Source organism: Petaurus breviceps, unplaced genomic scaffold (assembly GCF_028583685.1).
Source record: "Petaurus breviceps papuanus isolate PSGF00001 unplaced genomic scaffold, PetGlider_PUasm1.0 229, whole genome shotgun sequence".
NCBI classification, from domain to species: domain Eukaryota; kingdom Metazoa; phylum Chordata; class Mammalia; order Diprotodontia; family Petauridae; genus Petaurus; species Petaurus breviceps.
In genome coordinates, this window is record NW_027185903.1 from 24,845,859 (window position 1) to 24,866,491 (window position 20,633).

General features: G+C 36.5%; 1 protein-coding gene and 1 pseudogene across 3 annotated transcripts in view; one reads left to right on the forward strand and one right to left on the reverse strand.

The window, feature by feature from the left end:
- Positions 1-20,633, forward strand: part of KIF2A (kinesin family member 2A) — a 97,514-nt gene that overhangs the window by 45,122 nt on the left and 31,759 nt on the right. For 2 of the 3 annotated variants that reach the window (XM_069096378.1, XM_069096376.1), the window contains exons 2-9: positions 2,425-2,519; positions 3,224-3,343; positions 5,570-5,624; positions 7,325-7,447; positions 8,140-8,240; positions 14,238-14,333; positions 17,567-17,621; positions 18,838-19,000. In XM_069096378.1, coding sequence (XP_068952479.1) covers positions 2,425-2,519; positions 3,224-3,343; positions 5,570-5,624; positions 7,325-7,447; positions 8,140-8,240; positions 14,238-14,333; positions 17,567-17,621; positions 18,838-19,000 — 808 coding nt within the window. The remainder of the gene's footprint in view (positions 1-2,424; positions 2,520-3,223; positions 3,344-5,569; positions 5,625-7,324; positions 7,448-8,139; positions 8,241-14,237; positions 14,334-17,566; positions 17,622-18,837; positions 19,001-20,633) is intronic. The other variant, XM_069096377.1, reaches the window with a different exon arrangement.
- LOC138167473 (nuclear transport factor 2 pseudogene) lies at positions 8,733-9,411 on the reverse strand (annotated as a pseudogene).

Below are 20,633 nucleotides of genomic sequence, written 5' to 3' on the forward strand. Positions count from 1 at the left end.
TCACCTAGTCCTGAATTGTCATCATAAAACCTTTTATTTCCACAAACAAGTCTGCAGATATTACCTCATTCTTCTGCTGCTATAAATATTCTTGTACATACAGGTCCTTTTCCTATTTTTATGATCTCTTTGGGATACAGCCCTAGAAGTGGTAATTCTGGGTCAAAGGGTATGCGCAGTTTTATAACTCTTTGGACATAGTTCCAAATTGCTCTCCACAATGGTTAGATGAGTTCACAACTCCACCCACAGTGCCTTAGTGTTCCAGTTTTCCCACATCTCCAACATTTATCATTTTCCTGTTTTGTCATGTTAGCTAATCTGATAGATGTGATGTGGCACCTCAGTTGTTTTAATTTGCATTTTTCTAATCTATAGTGATTTTGGAGTATTTTTTTCATATGACTGTAGATCTGCTAGATTAATGTCTAAGAAAACACAGCTTTTCCTGCCTAGCTCCCCCGTCTTAAAAAAAATTTTTTTAAACCATTATTTTCAAACTGCCAGTCCAAAGTTTTACTCTCCTCTGTGAAACTATACTACTTAAGGTCCTTAACAAAAAATTGACTCTTAACAGACAAGGTGAATCACGTCATAATTTAACATGGTTAATTTGAACTGGCCCTAAGTCAATTTCTTGGGTTGTAGCACATTATTTTATCAGCAGGTGGTAATTATTGTAGTCCTAGTCAGTCATTGCTGAGAGGAGCTAAGTCTATCAAAGTTGGTCATTGTTAGATCTTTAAGGATAGAAAATTCTTTTTTTTTGTTTGTTTGTTTTTTTACCTTTTAGAGGGCAATTGGGGGTAAGTAACTTGCCCAAGGTTACACGGCTAGTTTTTGTGTGTGTGTGTGGGTATGTCTGAGGCTGGAACCCAAACTCAGGTCCTCCTGACTCCGGACTGGCGCAAGATTATAAAATTCTTTAAAAAAAAATAAAGCAATCCTATTCTCATTTTCTTTAACCTTCCATTACATATGAATGTCCTTATTATGCAGAGTATCTTTGACATTTCTTAATATGTATTTGTTTCATTTGAATGATAAAAGAAGTGGAAAAGATTTGGATAAATTCTATTCTGTTATTGGGTGTGTGTATAAAAAAAAGAAAGAGGAAATAGGTAAATCTCCCTCTTTTGTGCCTTAATAATAATAATAGTTATTGAAAGATCTTTGAACAAAATTATGTGTTATATCTTTCAAGGAACTTCATATAATTTTGACATGAATGGGAGGAATCCTAATAAAGAAAAATCTTTTAAGAGTTGCATTTTCACCTACCAAAATACATTGTTATAGATTATAGTGAGTTTTTGAATACTTAAGCCTTTCATTCATTTGTGTGACTGTATAGTTGTGGTTTCCTCTAAAATATCCATTGCAAATGCCTGCCAATCAGTTCCCTTCTCATGTCTTCACCTGGGTTGTTCTCAATGTATATATTGATTAATCTTTTAAATATTTTATAGAGATGGAAAAGTAGTTATATGAGTCAGCTATTGATAATTCCTTAGTTGTTTAGGTGAGGGCAGGGTGTGTGTGTGAATGGAAGTAGATAACATCCAAGAATTTTTCCAAGTATTTGGTAGTTTTTCCTCCAGATATCTTGAGAATTGATCCTACCACCATTATAATTCTCTAAATGAGATTCATGGATTAGGTGAGAGGTTGAACTGTTTCAGGGATTCTTAACCTTTATGTTTCTTAACCTTTGGCAGTCTGGTGAAACCTATAAAACATTTTCAGACTGGTTAAATTTGCAAAATGCATAGGATTACAAAGGAAATTGACAATTGAAATGCATTAATCAATATTTTTAAAAACGAGATCATAGACCCTAGGTCAGTGACCTAGTGAGACCCCTGGACTCAAGGTTCTTTTATATCCCATTCAGCTCTTAAGATTTATTTTGACTTTACTGTTTATTTTCTATGTGGCCTTGGGCAGTTAGTAATTTTATCTGCCTGGCCTCAGTTTTCTCCTGTATAAAATAAGTGGGTCGGATTAAATTCGCTTAAGAAGGTCTTCCCCACTCCCCCAAGTCTAAATCCTGTGATCTACTTTATACTTTTTATGCAGTTGCCTTATTCTATAGTTAACATTTATTTGTGTAGAAGTCATCTCCCTCAATAGATTGTGAACTCCTTGATAGGTTCTTTTTTGTTCTTATTCCAGAAATTGATGCCTAATGGATGTTTGTTGACTTCTTTGTGTTCCCCTAGTGTACCTAGAACAATGCATTCTATATAATTTTGGTGAACAGTGAAACCATGTTTGTGACTGATGTTATCTGCTTGTTGCATCATAGGCAGTTATTGTTATTCATTGTTCATTTTTTCAAACCCCTTTGTTAAAATACAGTATCACAAAAAGTTTAATAACATGTTAATGATATTTTATCCTATGTATCTTATTCCCATTTAGGTCGAATACATCAAGCTATGGTAACATCTTTAAATGAAGATAATGAAAGTGTAACTGTTGAATGGATAGAAAATGGAGATACAAAAGGCAAAGAGGTACATACCATTACATTTAACTTCATTTATAGTTCTGTAATATAGATCATTTTTAAAAGCTGTAACTATTTTTAGCTTTAATTCAGCCATTAATCTTATTGATTCTTCCAACTATGTGTTCAGGATTTTATTTGCCACTACACTATTTTCCTAAGTGTGTGTTCTTCACAGAAAAACTGTTTGAAATGAGTTCAGTGAACATATTTTTTTGCAACTTCTGTTTGATTGTCTTACTATGGTAGTATTGACTGTAAAAACAAATTGAAAAGCAAAATACTAATGTGCCTTAGAATATATGTATTTTCAAATCTTTCCTGTAAAATTTTGGATTTTTGAACATTTCCACTCTGAGGGAAGTAGATTCCTCATATCCATGATTGGATATATCATTAATTAGGTTTCAGTAAAATGAAAATGCCACTTTTTTCTAACCTGCTACATCTACTATAATAGTTGCTGTATACTTCTATTCTCTTTATGCTGGTAACATTATCCAAATAATTCAGGAAATTCAAAACTACAAAACTGTCATGGATAGCTTCTTACATATATAAAGACCATAATTTTAGGTGTTGTGCTTTCCAAGTTAAAATAATGCTCATCTCAAATAAAATCACTAAGTTTTATCTGTTTGTTTTCTAAATCCGCATGACAAGTGGCTTTAAATATATTTCTTTCTAAACCTACCTTTTTCGTATAAACAGATCGAGTTGGAGAGCATCTTTTCACTTAACCCTGACCTTGCACCTGATGAAGAAATAGAACCTAGCCCAGAAACACCTCCACCTCCTACCTCTTCAGCCAAAGTAAACAAAACTGTGAAGGTTTGTAATTATCATTGAATGTCTAAGGAATTACTTTTAGAATTTGTGATTCAGAAATGATGGCATATTAAAGCTGTGTTTTGGAAAATAACTGATTTCCTTCTACCTCTTAAGTGATTTAGAGATGTCTGGTTTTCAATTTGATGAATCTTTAGAAAGTACTTTAGAACTTCCTCTCTGATAAGGTATAAGCTGTAAACTTAAGGCCTTTCATAGAGTGTGTGACCCTAAATTTTTTCAAAGCACATAGCTCTGCTGTCATTGGTGACTTGCTCAGGGTCACATTGTAAATGTTTTAAGGATTCAAACTCAGGACTTCCTGACTCCAAGGACAGCACTCTATCCCTTATGCCTCCTAGCTACTATATGCTCTGTATTTACTAATATGTGTGTATTCCCCTGGTCAGGGACTTTTTCCTTTTGTTTTTGTATATTTGGTACCTTGTGCATAGTAGGGATTTCATAACTGTATATTGAGTTTCTGTCTACTTGTTTACCTTCTTCTTAGGGAACTGGAAAATAGTAAATCCTGGTTCTTTATTTCTTTGATGGCTTTTAGTAAATTGAATCCCATAATTTTCCTTATTAATATATTATTATCTTGCTCAAGTATCTCTAAAAATAAGACAGGAAAAGGTAAATAATTTTATTTGTTCCTGTGTTATCTGCAAATACTGTTAATTTTACAACAGTAAAATGTAGGCAACAGTTCTAGCCTATTGCAAGCCCTATGTGCTTATTGGCTTTGTAGCTTGATTCTTGCTGTGGTATGGTGGAAAGAGAGCAGAAAGTAGAGTCAGAGACCCTGGTGTTGAATTTTACACCTCTCTGCCCCTTACTATTTGTCATTTCCTATCTCTGGGCCTCCTTATTCCCACCTGTAAGATAAAGAGTTGAACAAGTGGACCTCCAAGGTACCTTCTAAAGAACCCTTTGAAATAAGTAATACAAATCTTATTAGTCCTATTTGCAGATGAGTAACGTGAGACTGACTGAGATAAAGTAATTTTTTTAACCCAGGTCATAGAACTATGATACAACAGAGCCACTAACCCCAGACCTAGGTGCAGTCCAGTGCCCTCTGCAGCATCCAGCACCTTTTGGATACTCTTTTAAATGATTCATCTGTCATCCATCATCAGTTACCTGACATAGAAGTAAATTATCCCCAGCTCCTGCCCTCTCATCTTTATATTGCTTAGTTTTTTCCCTGTGTCCTTATCCCATCCCTTTCTAAGAGAGTCATCCATTAATACAAAGAATATTTTTGAAGTAAAAAAGAAGAGAGAAAAATTAGCAAAGCCAATCACTACCTCAAAAAAGTTGACATTATATTCACTGTTCCATGGGACAAACCCCATCCATATCTTCCAATACACACACCCTCCAAAGGAATCAAATGTCTTCTCACCTCTTCTTTGGGGCCAAGCTTACCTGTTTGGTAGTTTTGTGGTGGTTGTTCTTTCTATTTATATTGATGTCCTTAGCTACCCTAAAGACATAACCAGTAGCATATCAACTGTTCAGCATCAGGTTCTTTATCCTGAAATGAAAACTTTTAAGAAGTTTTGACAGCTTTGTAACTGAATAATATGATCAGTATAGACTTAAATTAATTGTTGAACTACTTGGAAATTTCTATTCCAGTTGAGCTATTTATAAATAATTAGCTTCAAAGGAAAGTAAAGACACTCAAGTAGACAGTGTAAAAATAACATAAGCCAATTTATTATAAGAAACAGATTTTTTTATTTTATTTGTGATTTCATTTTTATCTGGTCTCTAAATAGTCCCCAAATTTTATTTCAAGAATCACTGCAAATAAAAAAATTAAAAGCATTATGATTTAATGAATATGGCACTGGATTTGAAATCAGGAAGACCTGAATTCATATTCTGCCTCAGATACTTACTAGTTGTGTGACCATGGGCAAATCCTTTAAGCTTTCATGGTCTTGTGACTTCTGTAAAATGAGGCATTTGGACTCTGTCTTCCAGTCTTTCCAACTCCAAATCTGCTATGTGGCCCTGAAATGTGTATTGTTTAAAGACCTTTTTATAAGAAAGAGTTTAGCAGATTTATTAAATTATAAATCAGTTTACTCATAATTTTAACTTCTGTATTATAATTTTTATGATTGCTTTTTAAAATATACAAGTATGCCAAAATTGTGTTTTGCATAACGAGTGGACATAGAGAAAAAAAATAATTGTTTTCTTTTCTAGAATCGCCTGACTGTGGCTCCAATTAAGAATGACCCCCCTGCAAGAGACAATAGGGGTAAAGTATAATTTAGACTACTGTTAATACGATTTCATTTATAGATATGGGAAATAAATAGGAGAGGTTTTTTGTTTGGGGGTTGAGATAGTTTTTATTTTGGTCTAGAACTGTGGTTGCTTTAGTGTTGAAAACTCCCTTTACCAATACATATTAGCCATTTATCTATAATTTAGTCTAAGATAGTCGTCTTGGTCACTGAGAAGCTAAATGACTTTCCCATCATCATTCAATGTAAGCTTTAGCATATCTTGCAAAAGTAATGAAGGCTTTATGCATGTATATCATGGAGGACTTCCAATACCAGTTCTTCCTGACTCTGAGCCTAGTCTGCTCTACCATTGAAAGAAACTTTGAAGTGTACTTAATTTTTTTCAATGCATTTGGAATTCACTTAATTTTTGAGTGAAATATTTTTTTTTAAGTCAAAGAATGAAATCCTTCAGGTAAAACTACCTAATTTTATATATATATATTTTTATTTTAAGAGCTAATACTCAATACAGTAATTACATATTTGACCATTAGTTTTGCCAAATTTAGGAATTTGGGAAAGAGGGTGTCTAAATAATCCCTCATAGAGCTGCAGTCCCTAGCATTTCCCCCTCAAGCCTTGAAAATAGTAAGTGAAAAAACAGGTAAGCACTATACCATTTATTTTTAGACTTCGAGTTTTAACCTACACTTCATATCTTTTTCAGTTGTTTTTTACCAAACTTCCAAAGTTCAAAACTAATAATAACTGTCCCAGTTTTACATATATATATATATATGTTATATACGTTAATTCTTACAACTAAAAATAAGTGCCCCAGAACTGACATTTAAAGTTTGCAGTGCACTTTATATACATGACCCTATTTGAGTAGCTCAGCAACTCTGTACCAGGCAGATGCTGTAACCCGCATTTCATAGCTGAGCAATCTGGGCTTCAGGGAGATTTCATGGTAACTTGCCCTGTTCACATAGTGAAGGTCTGAGGTAGTATTCTCACACACACACACACACACATTCTCTCTCTCTCTCTCTCTCTCTCTCTCTTTCTCTCTCTCTCATATTCAACTAAACACTATTATACTCACTACATCACATTGTCTTTGATAACTGCTGCTCCTGCAGACAATAGTATTCCTGGTGAATGGAAGAGGACAGGATTAAAAAACCTGTTTTTATGTAAGTCCTACAGAGTTGTGTGAGGCACAGAGGGGTTAAGTGACTTGCCCCGGTCTCAAAGCTAGTGTCAGAGGCCTACTTGTTTATTCTGTGCATTTACCTTAACTTAAAGTTCTGCCTTGGTAATCATCCTTAATAGACCTTTGACCCTTGGTAACCCAGAGTTCTCAAAAAACAATGCCTAGCACCTAGTAAGCACTTACTAAATGCTTTTTTTGCTCTATATAAAGGCTTGCTTCTATAATTTTGTTATATCATGCTAACCTGAAAAGGCCTTGCGTGTGGGCCTGGTAATGGACTGTCAGTAAAAGACCAACCTAGCCAAGTTTGAAAAATGTTGTTTCCAGAACGTTTACCACTAGGCCAACTTTTTTTTCTGTAGCAGTAAAGCTGTTACTAAGATGTGGATAGGGCTGCAGTCCAAGTTGAAGGATCCACATTGATGAATTATTGATCTTTTGAAGTTACATTATGTTAGAAGTTGTTTTGATTAATGCCATGAATAATAATTCCTGTTTCATTTGCAGTGGTTGGTTCTGCGCGTTCACGGCCTAGTCAGTTTCCTGAACAGTCTTCTGCTACACAACAGAATGGTAGTGTTTCAGATATATCTCCAGTTCAAGCTGCAAAAAAGGAATTTGGGCCCCCTTGTATGTAAACCACATATCAAGGATTCATTGATTTCAGGCATACATGTATTCTCTCTTGGTCTAATTTATAAGTCCTCAAAGGAAAGGGTCAGTTTTCAAACCCAATTGATTATTGCCTCATTGTGTTGAGATTCTTACTCTGAAGAATTAAATTTTTGTGTTCTCACATCCTTGGTCTACCAATTGGGGCTTATATTTATTTTTTCTATATGATAATTTAATTTGTCTTTTGTAAACAGCGAATTTTACTGATATCTCAGCACATTTGGTTTAAAGTTCTTTTTGAACAAAGGCTGGGGTTACCATCTGTCCAGGTGGTTGTAGAAGGAATTATTTGCCTCTGTGGGAATCAGATGACTTCTAAGTTCCCTTCCAACTCTAAGACTCTATGATTCTAAACCAAGAGATGACATGTATCAGTATGTTGTGGAGTCTTTTATTTTTTTTTTTACTCTTTTTTTGCATATTTATTGTCCTGTTCCTAGTTTTGTAAAGCAGCTTGTAAATAAAGATTAAATAGTTGCAATTGGCATGCTTTGTCATGTGAGCCTATTTTTTAATGGCATGAAAGTGAAAAATAGGAAAAATTTATGTGATGAAATATTAGTAAACATTGCTGTAAATGCTATAAATCATTATTATAAGAGGAAAAGATACCTGTAGATCTTATCCATGTCTTTTTTAACTTTTAGCACGTAAAAAATCCAATTGTGTGAAGGAAGTAGAGAAACTGCAAGAAAAACGTGAGAAAAGGAGGCTACAACAACAAGAACTCAGAGAAAAACGAGCCCAGGTTTGTATTGTAAATATAAATTTATAGGATTTATTTCATACATGACCTAGAGCAGGGATGGGGAACCTGTGGCCTCAAGGCCGCATGTGGCCCTCTAGATTCTCAAGGGCAGCCCTTTGACTGAATCCAAACTTCGTAGAATAAATCCCTTTAATAAAAGGATTTGTTCTGTAAAACTTGGACTCAATCAAAAGGCTGCACCTAAGGACCTAGAAGGCCATATGTGGCCTCAAGGCCGCAGGTTCCCCACCCCTGATTTAGATAAAGTTAGAAGATCTTATTGATTAAAGTGATTGTTGGTTTTTATCATTGAAATTACATACTGTTCATTTACATTACAACATTCCATATTCTGTGATTCCTTTTTAAAATTTTCTTAGTTACAGAAATGTTCATGGTTTCATTGCATAATGAGGCATTGGAACATCTGAACAAATCTGTATCTGGGATGCACCCAGAGTTGCTGCTTTCTCCTTTGTTTCTTTGGGTTACTGGAGCAACTTGTCTGTACATTTTTTTTTAAAAGCCAGTGTTTTGCATTTCTTAGTCTTTCTGAGATATGAGCTGGTACAAAACAAGCTTCTCCTGGCAGATGCAGCTAGTCTAACATCCAAACATCTTGCATAGCACACATAGTGCCACTACCATAGTGATTACCCACTGTGGCCTTGTAGGCTTGTTTATGATACTTGGAGTATTCTGAGCAAGTTGGAGGAAGGAAATAGAATAATATTAGGAAGAAGAGACAAAAGGAAACAGCTTGGGTGCCTTGAGAAGAGATGACTCAGCTGGAGTTGTAGAACACTAGCCTGAACATGTTGTTGCAGAGCGCTAAGCAAGCTTCATTGATGTTCTTTAATAGACATATCTAGTGGAATCCTTTGATGAGGTCTTTTTCAGTTTTTAGCTATCCCACAACCATACCGAGTATATAGCTGTCAGAGGTGGACTGGTGGGCCTATGCTGTTATGCTGTGTTACGATTTCTGAAATGGAAGGATAGATAATTTCTTCATGATGGCTGCTTTGCCTTGGAATTGCTATCCTTCCCTTATAAGGCAAGATGCATTAATGTGCATTACTCTGAATTGAATTCTTAAATTATCAAATAACTGATAGTAATGATACAAGAACCTGGATCCAGTATGCTCTCAAATTAGCTTTTTCCCCATTCTGCTGGATCCTCACCCAGCAGTAGAAACTGTAAAATGAAGGAATTGAATTTGAAGATGCTTAAGGCCCCTTCCAAGCATTGAACTCTGTAAAAATAGGATACTAGGGTGATGCTGGGATCCAAGGCTTGATGGGCTGTCAGGATACTGGTAGTAATGGCAGTTGTCATTCCTTCTCCCCCAGTAATTCCTTTAAGTGATATATTGAGGATAGTAGAATAATATAAACATGCATATTAGTTTTTAAGGTCACATGGCTAGTAAGTGTTAAGTGTCTGAAACCAGATTTGACCTCAGGTCCTTTTGACTCCAGGGCTGGTGCTCTATTTACTGTGCCACCTAGCTGCCCATCTCTTACTTGATTTTCAGAATCCTTCTTGAGCTCATCCATGATCTGAGACCAGTTCATATTTTTCTTGGGACCTTTTGATGCAGGAGTTTTGATTTAGTTGTCTTCTTCTGGTTCCATGTTTTGATCCTTTTTGTCCCCAAAAAAGGATTCTGTGGTCTGATTGCATTTTCTCTGTTTGCTCATCTTGCCAGTCAATTACTTGACTTTTGAGCTCTTTGCCATGGTAGAACTTTGCTTTCAGAGTGCAGAGAGCTGTGTCCCAAATTGCTGGGGCTTTCACAGCTGTGTCAAAGCTACTGTCAGAACTATGAGAGGGCGCCCTCTCTACAGCCACCACATGCTCTGGCACACTGGCCACACACCCCAGGACCACCACCCAAGACAGTGCGACCCAGATCCAAGCAGTTCAAAGCAAGAGTTGCTTGGTCCCCCTAGGATCTGCAGGCCAGGAGCTCCAGAGGCAGCCACAGTAGCTGCAGTTCCCCCATCTCCACCACCTCTTGCCCCAGGGGCAGGGGCTGGACTGCCTTCTTTCACTCAGTTCCAACTGAGTTTTCCACTGACCTTTTACTTTCTCTTTGGCTTTTATGTGTTGAGAAGTCTGAAAATCACCACAGCTGCCAGTGATTCACTCTCCTGAAGTCTGCTCCAGCTGGTCTGGGCTGCTGGTTGAGGCCCTGAGGCCCACACAGGGCTGGGCTCCGCTCCCAGCTCAGTGGGATAGATCCTGTTGGCCTTCCAGGCTGCCTTCAGCAGGAGATTTGTTTCTCTCTGTCACTTTGTGGGTTCTGTAGCTATAAAATTTGTTTAGAGTCATTTTTTACAGGTATTGGAGGTGGTTGGAGCAGGAGCTTATTAACAGGTTCCTGCTTTTACTCTGACATCTTGGCTTCGCCCCCCATGTTAACTCTTTGGATCTAACTTTTAAGCAAGTTTAAAACTACTCAACTGTACTAACCCTATAGCTCACATCCTTTCATCTTTTTAAAAAAATACAAAACAGCATGAGACTATTGAATTATTTGCTGAAAAACTTTCATGTAACAATACCTGATTACCCTGTGCTTTGATATGGCTCCTTTTCCTAATCTTCCCATATTATAGCACAGAGTGGTTACAAACAAGGTAAATTAGCCTAGGAGGAATGCAGAGTTGCTTATCTTGATCTTAAATGTTAGAAAAGGAAATTATCTTTGTCCTGGTCTGGTCTTAACAAAGTCATGCTGGCTTCTCATGATCACTGTTCCCTTTTCTAAATGCTCACTAACCATTTTTTAAATGGTACCTTCTAGAATTTTGCCAGCAATTTAAATCAAGGTCACTATCTATTGCTGGCAGATTGTTCTCTTCCCTTTAAAAAAATAATCAAGATGGCGTTTGCCGTTCTCTAATCCTCTCCTCTCTTGCCCATGGTCTTTCAGAGGTCATCGTCTTTGTGTTCTTTTACTTAAAAAGCATTTAGTGCAACTAGAGGCAGCCAGCTAGCAGAGTGGAACCTAGTGGTCCTGGAGTCAAGAAGACCTAAGTTCAAATCCAGCCGCAGACATTTACTAGCTGTTTGACTGGCAAGTTACTTAAACTCTCTTTGCCTCAGTTTCCTCAACTGGGATAATAATAGTATGTTTAAAAAAAATAGTATGAAGGGGCAGCTGGGTGGCACAGTGAATAGACCACCAGCCCTGGAGTCAGGAGGACCTGAGTTCAAATCCGGCCTCAGACACTTAATACAAAAATTAGCCCTGTGACCTTGGGCAAGTCACTTAACCCCAATTGCCCTCCAAAAAGCAAAAAAAAAAATTTAGTATGTAAGTAGTTATAAAACAAATCATTTGAGCTAATCTTTTGGAGAAATCAGAGATTCTAAGAGGTAGCAGGGAGGAATACATTCTAAAGGGACAAGAATGTAGTAGGGGGGGAAAATGAAATTGAGTCAGAGGACCTGGATTCAAATCCTGGTTTTGATGATTTATAGATGTTATAGGAGCAGTAGCTATCAAATTCCCTTTCTTGCAGATTGGACTTTATTTTTCTCAGAAATAAATAGACTTAATTGGCTCAGGGGACTAAGAAAGCAGCAAGATCAGAGTCAGTGTCATTCATACTTGGTGTTTGTCTGACTGCTATGTAAGTCACCATACCCTGCTGACTATAAATGTTTCCCTAGGAGATAAGGGGAGTCATCTCTACCTGAACCAGTGCTATACCTTGATAAAAATCCTTTCCAAGCTCTTTGTTTCTAAATTTGAACAACCAGTTGGCCTGAATCTGCTAGCTTATAGGACCTAGTTTGAATCACACAGTCAATCTCTGGTTTTCAATTTCCTCATCTGTAAAACCAAGTAATGGATTAGATTATGGATTAGATTGGATTAGATGTAATGGATTAGATTATTATCTGACTAAAAAATCCTATGATATATATGATATAATCCAATATCCATAGCATTTAACTGTTTACTATTTGAAAGGCACTATTATTAGGTTTGGGGGATACAAAGAAAAAGGGAGAAAAAAAACCAGTCCTGCCCACAAAGAACTTAGATTCTACAAGAGGGATACAACATGTAAATAAAAAATGTATATGTGATAAGCTGAAGAGGAATAAGAGAGCCTTCCTATCCAAGTGGGCATGTGAACTGAGTCTTGAAGGAAGATAGGAATTCTAAGGAACAAAGTAGAGAAAAAACACAGAAACTTCCAAAGGCATAGAGCAAGAGATGGAATGGCAAGATGAGGGAACAGCAAGTATGTCTGATTTAAGTTGACTTGTAGAATGCATAAAGGTAAGTCATGTCTAATATACCTATAAAGGCAGTCTGAGGTCAGACTTTAAAGGGCTTTCAATGTCAAGCAGAGGAGTCTGTATTTTAGCTTGGGGGCAATAAGGAACCACTGAAGCATTTTTTATCATGATTCCTTTGTAATTGCCTTGGATCATTGTATTGCTGAGAATAGCGAAGTCATTCACAGTTGACTTATTGTACAATGTTGCTGTTAACAGCGTACAGTGTTCTTTGTTTCTACTATGAGGACCTTCTTAAAGAGGATAAAAATTGATCCTTTGAAGATGAAACAGTACCTTGGCTCCATAGGTGTTTTAAGCTGAAGTAGCACCCAGTGCAGTCAGAGGTAGGGGATGAGCCTCTGCTGAGTGATACTGAGTAATCTATTTGTTAACCATATAACATCATCCTGAGAAGTCTGTTGTCTTTTTCCAAGCATGTATCCAATTTGTTACAGAACTTCTTCAAAATTGTGAAACTAGGATGACTATTACCCATCTCAAGTGACTTCACATGGGTACAAATGATACCTATTGCTAAAGATTACAAAGTATTGGGCAAGAAACTGAAGACCTTGGAGACACAAGTGGCCTTTTCATCACTGCTGCCAAAGGCTTCAGAAAAGATATGGGAGCGGGGCAGCTAGGTGGCGCAGTGAGTAAAATGCCAGCCCCGGAGTCAGGAGGACCTGAGTTCGGTTCCGGCGTCAGACACTTAACACCCACACACACAAAAACTAGCTGTGTAACCTTGGGCAAGTTACTTAACCCCAGTTGCCCTCCAAAAGGCAAAACAAAAAAAGAAAAAGAAAAGATATGGGAAGTGAACAACTAGTTAAGAAGATGGTGTTTGAGAACCAAAAACAATGAGCAGTGGAACATATCCAACAAAAGCTGGTTATAATGTATTTGCCTAGAGTCCTGTAGATCTAATCCAAAGGAAAAAAAAATAGAATCCCTGTAAAACTAAGTAGCTTTGGATCAATTTATACTTTAATACTGTAATATATCCCAAATGTACTCTAAATGGGTAGGCGTTCTAAATACAAAAAGATGACAGTATTAAAAAAATAAAAAGACAATGGAAGGGGGGAGGGAAATTCATAACCAAAGGGTAGAAAAAAAATCTTATCAGGAAGCATTTATTAAATGTATACTATGTGCCAGACATTCCTCTGGGTACTTTGTTGTTTATAAAGCACTTTTCTCACAACAGCCCTATGGGATAGTAGTAGTATCCCATTCTCACACAGGAAGAAACTTAATATGGAAGAAGTTAAGCAGTTATCCAGTTAATACATTCATCCCCATTCCAGTGCGCTTTCTACTACTTGAAGGATTGCTTTGAAATGAGACATGGGTGACTCTGGGGAGTTCTGGGAAAGATGAGAAGCTGAGGAGAATTTTTACCTTCCAATGAATGTATACATAATACACACATGCACATGAATATATGCAGACATACACATATGTATGTAGAGAGGCAGAAGTAATAGTAAAAACACTCCACCTACTGGTTATATTTGGAGGTATTTCTTGATCACAATCCAACTTAAACTAGAATTGATTGAGTTTTTTCTGAAATTTCCCTATAAACCGCTAGAACCACTAACTTGACTTCCTTCTTCAAAGTAAACATAGAAGCAATAAATATAACAACATAGTTAATGAACTTTTTTTTCCAACTTGCAGGATGTTGATGCTACAAACCCAAATTATGAAATCATGTGTATGATCAGAGACTTTAGAGGAAGCTTGGATTATAGACCACTTACAACAGCAGATCCTGTAAGTTTATTTGACTATAATTACTAATGGGTTTATTTAAATATGTGCATATGTAGCTTGTAGTTGCCATTAATTTTTTAACTTAAAAGTTCATGAATGCAGTGCTCCTTAAATTAATACTACGTATGTTCCATTTTTTTCTTTCCTCATGTTTCCTTTTCTCTTACATGTTTAAAGGAAGAGTAAGAAAACTATTTCCCCCCATAATTTTTACTTTTCTTCCAACTTGAAATAATAATAAACCATAGCACCAGTGAACTTTTTAAATAAAATTCCTTTTATCTATTCCAAGGCAGATAAATTATAGTGAGTGTAGGGGAAAAGAATGGAGTGACAGTAGTGGGTGGGATGTATAAGGAAAAAGTAATTAGAATTTAGTCTTCTATGTTTGTGTCTGATCTCTACCTCCCACTCTTCTCCCACCAGCCACCCTTATCTCTCTTTTCTTACTACTTGTTATGTACTTAAAAGCCGTTTATGCCCGTTAATATACTTCCGTTTAATTTGGGCACTTAATTAACATATTGTTTTAGTAAATGGAGGTGAAAATCAAATTGTTAGTGAAGGATACAGAGAGTGGCAGGAGACATGGAACCAGATGATCAAACAGTTCTCTTCAGTCTCTACCAATCTCACTGTTTTATAGTGAAAATATCAGGACAAAAAGGGAGATAATTATGTGATTAACACTGATATTTATTCAAAAGAATCCAGCTGAACACCTGGTTTGAACATATGTGTTTGTGGGATCATGAAACATGTATTTTATATTAGACTAAGTTACAAGAAGAAAAATAAGTATGCCAGGGCTAAATGGTATCTAATTTGATATTTACATTAAGATCCCTGTATTTTTAGGACTTTTTCCCCTATGTATATCAAGTCTACTGTATCAGACATGTTTGGGATAATAATTTTAATCAAAAGAAAACAATTGCATTAATTAAATATATTAATCCATATAAATGGAATTTTCTAAAGGATCCTTATACTTTAGAAAGTTAAAAACTAGGGGTGGCTAGGTGGCACAGTGAGTTAAGAGTGCCAGCACCAGAGTCGGGAAGACCCGGGATAGATTAACTTAGGGCCTCAGATACTTAACACCCACACAGAAAAACTGGCCATGTAACCTTGGGCAAATTACTTAACCCCAATTGCTTTAAAATAAATAAATAAAGTTAAAAACTAAACAGTTTAGATTCTATACTAGATTAGGCACGCCAGGCTGAATTCAAGAGAAAACAGCCAATATAGTAAAATGGAAGTCTTTAATTGGAGCAAGTGAACTGCAGTTTGGGGTGCCACACAGCAAGTGTTGGAGTACCCAAGGAAGGGGCAGGGTTTGTATAGGGTACTAAGGCAAAAGGAATAGCTAGGCTGCAGGTGGGACGGATTAGGGACCACTCTCAGTTTCTGTAGGTAAGTTGTTTTGCATAACAAGCAAAAATTCATGGATAAAGCTTGGAGATCTCTGACAGGGAAAGTTTGGGACTTTTGCAAAATTAGTCTGTGGCTGGGAGTAATAATGAATGGTCAGAATCAGGCAGTTCTTGGGTCTGGAAATAGGGACAAGGTCAAATTCAGTCTGCTGACAGGCAATTTTGAGTAAGAAAATAATATGATAAAATTGGTATTTTATAAACATTAATCTGGCAGTATGCTTTGGAGTTTTAAGACCAGTAGACTCTTGTAGAAATCCAAAGAATTAAAAAAAAAAATTTTGGAAATGTTTTGTCATTGAAAGGTAACTGGTCTCTGTAAAAAAAAACAAAACAAAACAAAAACAAGATGTAAGAAGATATGGGCATTCCTTTACCTAAGGAAGTTTAACTCCAGGTCCATTTTTCTGAATTAGATATAGAAGGATTGGTAACATTTCCCATGGAAAGTAATGGTTGAGTGGTAGAGACAAAACCAAATTATAGGTTATTGTGTTGTAATGGAAAGCACAACGAACTGAAGAGACCAAGAAAGCCAGATTATTAACTAGCCATGACTTGAGCCAAGTCTCTTCATGTTTATGAGCTGTAGTTTCTTCATTGACAGAGGACAGGGATTTGGACCTATGTTCTGTATCATCTCTCGAAGATGTCAAAATCAAGCAATGCACATTTCCGTAGTACTTTGTAGTCTAGAAAACTTTTCCTTCATTGTCCTGTAAGGTAGAAAATACAAATATTCCCATTTTACAGAAGAGTAACCTGAGAGTATATGTTAGGTTGACTTACCCGCCTTCCCCTCCCCTCCCAGATTATACAACTACTGAGTTGTATACTAAATTATATACTAGGTAAGTTGTATGCTAAATTGTATAATATATTTTAAGTTTTAAGACTTGAATACAGATTTTCTGATTCTTAATCTAATTTTCTTTTATTATACCATGTTGCTTCTTGAAAGAGGGAATTAATGGTGACAGAATGGACAAAAGATAAATTTTAAAGTAAGAATTATAATTTCAAGGGATTAGCAAATTGAAAGATTTCTCCCCCCTTTCCCTTTACTTTATTATATCAGAGGAATATTTCATGTGAACTCATGTGAGTCCCTGTGGAGTCAAGAAGGTTTAGAATCTAGGAAACTGATGGAGTTTGCTTCAGTTGAAAAAAAGGCACTCTCAATTCCTCTTGGAGTAGAGACAAAATGAAATGAATGGATATGGAGACCAAAATACATAAGAATAAGATATGAGAGAGTTCATGATGAATAGCTTCTGTCATCTCATGAAAGAGGAGGCAGGGTCAGCTGCTGGGCTAGGGAAGTAGAAAGGGGAATTAGAATTGGGGAATGGAAAAAGTTTAGAACAATAACTAATCAGGACATTGTGTCTCATTTCAATTAACTACAACCACCTTCCAATAAAATTTTGCATACATCTTTGCTACTTCAAAAAGTTTTCATTTTCACTTAGACTTAGGATATCATATATCTTTCTGAATATCAGATAAGACACAGAACTTTAAGTGAACCAAATGGTAAAATGTACAGTGCCATTCTCCACAGAACTGTTTTTCAAGTTTGTGGTTTTGTATGAGGTTGTTTTTGTTGTATACATTCATAGAACCATTTGTGTGCTCTAATATATAAATGTAATGTGCTTTATTTTTAAGTTTACAGCTACTTTTTTTATGCTTAGTAAAAATTTCCAAAAATCTATAGGAGTTTGAGATTGCTTTAAAATGTTCCACCCACCACATATAAAATAATCATTATTAAAATTATTTTTCTCACAGATTGATGAACACAGGATATGTGTTTGTGTAAGGAAACGACCACTCAATAAAAAAGGTAATGCAATCTTACAGAAGATCTGTTTTTGTCTTATTTTGCTATTGTTGTTACTAATTCATTTGGTATACTAAAAACTCTGAATGACTTCCTTTTGTATGTTCTTAATCTTAGAATATAAAATGTGAAATATATCTGTATGGTATTTAGAAAGTTTAAGTGGTAAAGGCATGATACTGCAAAGGTGGTTTTGTTCCCCTCCCACCAGTGATCCCTTTTCTGAGTTCTTCCATCCTTAGCATCAGCATTTTAAAATCATGGACTCATAAGAGCCTTGGAGTTGGAAGACATGTTTAAGGTCATCTAGTCTAGCCTCCCACCAACTGTTTTACATCTTAAGTTTTAAAAACTCACTTATGATGGGGCAGTGACAGAACAAAATCAGAATTGTACCTGGGGTTATCTCTAAAAGGCTTCACCTCCCTGCTCTCTTCCATAGAGAAAGAGACCCTCTTCCCCTGCTGCCTTTTGCCTTGTCACTGCGTTGAAAATCAAAACAATACAATGCTGTGTGCTCTTCCCAAGCTCCAGTAGATGATTTGTATTTTATTGTTGCTCCACAATCTAAATTCTTTTTTTTTTTTTAAGCAGTTGGGGTTAAGTAACTTGTTCAAGGTTACACAGCCAGGTGTTTCTGGGTGGGTGCTAAGTGTCTGAGTCCGGATTTGATCCCAGGTTATCCCGACTCTGGGGCCGGTGCTCTTACTCACTGTTCTACCTGGCCGCCCCCACAATCTAAATTCTTAAAAGACTCAAAAATAAACCAACCTAGTTAAAATAGTCTACATCCAGTAACAGCACTTTCTTCTCTCAAAATATATTAAATATTCTTCCTTCTGAAATAGAGGATGTCCGTGTTAGTAGTATCCATTATTTCAATCTCCACAATTGGGATGCAACATTTTGTTTTAGTCACTTACCCATATTTCGCCATCTTAACCTCAAAATATCCTAAGTGTCAAATGCCTTACAGAAATTGACTCAATGTTTGCTCAAATTAAGCCCTTAATTTGACTTTCAAAGCGTGTAGTCTGTAATTTATTATGACTACTTTCAGTATTCTGTTTAGTTTATTTTTGAAGCTTTTAGTGATACTTTTCTCTCTAAATCCTTAGTGCTTAAAACAGTTATTATCTACTTTGTTGTGTTTTACAGTTAGTTGAACATGTCCAGTAAAAACGACTGAATGCTAATTTGTTTCATTTACTCGTTTTAGAAACGGTAATGAAAGACCTTGATGTGATCACAATTCCTAGTAAAGATGTTGTGATGGTACATGAACCAAAACAAAAAGTAGACTTAACGAGGTACCTAGAAAACCAAACATTTCGTTTTGACTATGCCTTTGATGATTCAGCTCCTAATGAAATGGTTTATAGGTATGTAGTAAATGCTTTTTTTGTGAATTTGTTTTCTGTTTTCATTACTTGTGCTCATCTTTACCTTAAATGACACATTTCTTCTTGCAGATTTCTCAATTGATTTATTAAATTCTCTAATTCTGTCTGGAGTTTTAAGTATAAAATAAAACTACTGTACTTGTGTTAAATAAAAGTGCTTTTTTGTTTTTGATGAAACCTGTGGATTCATAGTCTACCAAGTTTAGTGTACAATCATACTCTGTTTTCCTTCATAATTAAACCTCAGAAAGTTAAGGGTGCTCATCAGTCATCCATGATTTTATCTATAGTAACCTGAATTTAATAATAGCTAGCATTTACATAATTTTTAAGGTTTGTAAGCAATCTATATGTGCATGTGTAAAAATAAGTGTGTTTGTATACATATATAGCACACACCTCAAGGGGTTGTTGTGAGGATCAAATGAGTATATGTATATACATATGTAATATAATACATAGGTAATACCGTGTTTCCCCGATAATAAGACACTGTCTTATTTTTTTTTTTTTTTGGACAGAAAAACACCAGAGGGCTTATTTTAATGAACATTGACAGCAATGACATGTGACTCCTCTACAATTGCTTTCTTATACTCAACAGTATAGCTCTTCCTTTTTGTACTCATGTCTGGGGGTCAAAACAGACAGCATAATAAAATTATGACCATCAGTCCTTCTTTTCACTCCATCATGCCCCCTGAGTTCTTCTTTTTTCCTCCATCATGCCCCCTCACTCCCGCTTACATACCGGGTTTTTATGTTGTCCTGCCTCAGCTCTCCTCCGCGGCACTGCTCTCAATGGAGCCAGCAAGCAAATCACTGGGGAAGAACAGGATGACGTGCTCACTGCTGCAGCTCTGATTGGATGCAGCTCGGAGCATGGCGTGCGTTTCACCCGGGTCGGGGGGGAACGGTGTATACAGAGGGTACCGTAATGTAGCGTGTAGCGCAGGGGATCACCTTCACTACAGTAGCAACCTCAATAGGGCTTATTTTCGGGGGAGGGCTTATTTTAGAGGAATCTTACACAGTAAGAGGAGGGCTTATTTTCGGGATAGGTCTTATTATCGGGGAAAAACGGTATAGGTACACACATATTTGTGTACCCATATACACTCATTTGAGGACTACAACAGTATTACACTATTGTAGTGCACACCCTCTCTCTGTGTGGGTCTGTATGTGCATGTGTGTGCCTGCACATTAATTTCAGAATCCAGTATAAAATTAACCTTAATAAGTTCATTATTATTTATCACAGACTACCAGACCTTTGATGTTTTGTGTTTTCTCCCTGCTCTTTATATTTGTAACTGATCTCATTTTCATTTCCTTGTTTCCTTCATTTGCCAGTGCCATCATTTTTCGTAGAATTTTCAGAAAATTGGGGCGGCCAGGTGGCACAGTGAGTAAGAGCACCGGCCCCAGAGTCGGGATGATGACCTGGGCTTTGTTCCGGGCTCAGATACTTAACACCCACACAAAAATAACTGGCTGTGTAACCTTGAGCAAGTTACTTAACCCCAATTGCTTAGGGGCGGCCAGGTGGCGCAGTGAGTAAGAGTGCCGGCCCCAGCATCGGGAGAACTGAGATCAGTTCCGGCCTCAG